This window comes from Cetorhinus maximus, unplaced genomic scaffold, assembly GCF_964194155.1.
Source record: "Cetorhinus maximus unplaced genomic scaffold, sCetMax3.hap1.1 HAP1_SCAFFOLD_2996, whole genome shotgun sequence".
NCBI lineage: Eukaryota > Metazoa > Chordata > Chondrichthyes > Lamniformes > Cetorhinidae > Cetorhinus > Cetorhinus maximus.
Window position 1 is genome coordinate 1956 of NW_027598924.1, and position 2158 is coordinate 4113.

General features: G+C 53.8%; 1 protein-coding gene across 1 annotated transcript; it reads left to right on the forward strand.

The window, feature by feature from the left end:
* Positions 1-1168: 1168 nt before the first annotated feature.
* On the forward strand, positions 1169-1579 carry LOC144677764 (histone H3-like). Its single transcript, XM_078537784.1, has one exon. The coding sequence runs from the start codon at positions 1169-1171 to the stop codon at positions 1577-1579; it is 411 nt and encodes a 136-aa protein (XP_078393910.1).
* Positions 1580-2158: the final 579 nt, after the last annotated feature.

Sequence of the window (2158 nt, forward strand, 5' to 3'; positions counted from 1 at the left end):
TGATGTCATAGACAAAAGGACAAAGGGGTGTGGACGGTGGTGATATTGGCCGAGGAATGTGCTCATGGGGACACTAAGGGTAGAAAGCAGGACGAGCAAGTGACAGAGAGCCCTAGTGGGGGTGGGGGTTTGGGGTGGTCGAAATAGGGTAAAAGGTGGAGATAAAACAATGGATGGAAATACATTTAAAAAATAATGGAAATAGGTGGGGAAAAGAAAAATATATTTTTTTTAAATGATAAATTATTTGAAAAAGTGGGTGGGTGGGTGGTGGGGATCGGAAAGGGGGTGGGGACGGAGGAGAGAGTTCATGATCTAAAATGGTTGAGCTCAATCGGAACTGAGCTACAGAACTGAGGAACCGGTGCAATAATGGATTGAAAGATCTTGGATGATTTACTCTCTCTGGGTTAGCTTACAATGTACCTTGAGCACGGCCTCTCCTTTCCCCCCCTCCCACCCCCCACCTCGACTCGCGTCAAGTCCCGGAGTCTGCTTGATTTTCACTCGACCTCTTAAAAGACCCTCGCCCCCTGCGCTGACTTCACCCCGGCTCAAATGGTCACCCGCTGGCCTCTGGTCGACTGGGACCTGCCCTTCGGAGAGCACAGTGTTCTTCCACACTATGTTAAAGACGTTGCATTCTCGCCCTGTCCACCATTTTCACTTCTTTGGCATCTTTTTTTGTTGTAGACATCATATTCTCACCTCAGCACTATTTTCACTCCCCCCACCCACCCCCCGGATCATTGCTCATTCAGACATCAGGGGAATTGGAGTGTACTCGGTGAGGGGGGGTGTATGACTCTCTGGATGGAAACTCTTATCGAGTTACCAACAGTCACAGATTGTAACTCTTTCGAGTACAATCACAGTCCTTGGTTTCCGGGAGTGGGACATGAACCCACGACCCTCTGATTCAAAGGCGAGGGGGCTATGGACTGAGCCACAGACAGACACAGAGCGGCTTCATCATTCTCAGGGAGGTGTCAGCTGTGGCTCAGTCCATAGCACCCTCGCCTTTGAATCAGAGGGTTGTGGGTTCATGTCCCACTCCCGGAAAAACCAAGAACTGTGATTGTACTCGAAAGAGTTACAACCTGTGACTGTCGATAACTCGAAAGAGTTACATCATTCTCAGAGTCTGTGTTCCACAACGTTTGTTATCATGGCCAGGACCAAGCAGACAGCGCGCAAGTCGACCGGAGGGAAAGCTCCCCGCAAGCAGCTGGCTACCAAAGCTGCCCGCAAGAGCGCTCCAGCCACGGGCGGCGTCAAGAAGCCCCATCGCTACAGGCCCGGCACTGTGGCTCTGCGGGAGATCCGCCGCTACCAGAAATCCACCGAGCTGCTGATCCGCAAACTGCCCTTCCAGCGCCTGGTGCGAGAGATCGCTCAGGACTTCAAGACCGACCTGCGCTTCCAGAGCTCGGCCGTCATGGCCCTGCAGGAGGCCAGCGAGGCTTACCTGGTGGGGCTCTTTGAGGACACCAACCTGTGCGCCATCCACGCCAAGCGAGTCACCATCATGCCCAAGGACATCCAGCTGGCCCGGCGCATCCGCCGGGAGCGCACCTAGACTGACCCTACCCGACTCTGGACTGACCCTACCCGACTCTGGACTGACCCTACCCGACTCTGGACTGACCCTACCCGACTCTGGACTTCCCCAACCACCGAGAACCACAAAGGCTCTTTTAAGAGCCACCAAGTTATCCAATGAGAGCATTAATCGCCACGAGGCAGGTGTTATTTTTCGGTCGTGTGAAAGACAAAATACTGCGGATGCTGGAAACCCGGAAAAAATAACCAGCCACAGGCTGTTTTTTGCCGTCAAATCGCGGTTACGCCTCGACACGTGGTCGTTGATTGAATGGCGGAGCAGTCTCGATGGGCCGAATGGCCTAATTGCTGCTCCCACGCCTTATGGTCGACCCTCGCCCGCCTCAACCCACCCCATTCCCTGACTTTCTCGGAGAGACTCAGCAGCGTCGGTGGAGAGAATCAGTTAAATGTTTCGAGTCCGTGTGCCTCTCTAGGAGAGTCCTGCGGAACCCACACGGACAAGTCACTCGGACCCGAGGCGTTAACTCTAGTCTCTCTCTCCCTCTCTCCCTCCCTCTCTCTCTCTCTCCAGAGGTTTTGCCAGACCTGCTGT

What these genes read in the sequence shown, in the direction of transcription:
- LOC144677764 (XM_078537784.1), top strand. Translation starts at nt 1,169, where the DNA reads ATGGCCAGGACCAAGCAGACAGCGCGCAAGTCGACCGGAGGGAAAGCT.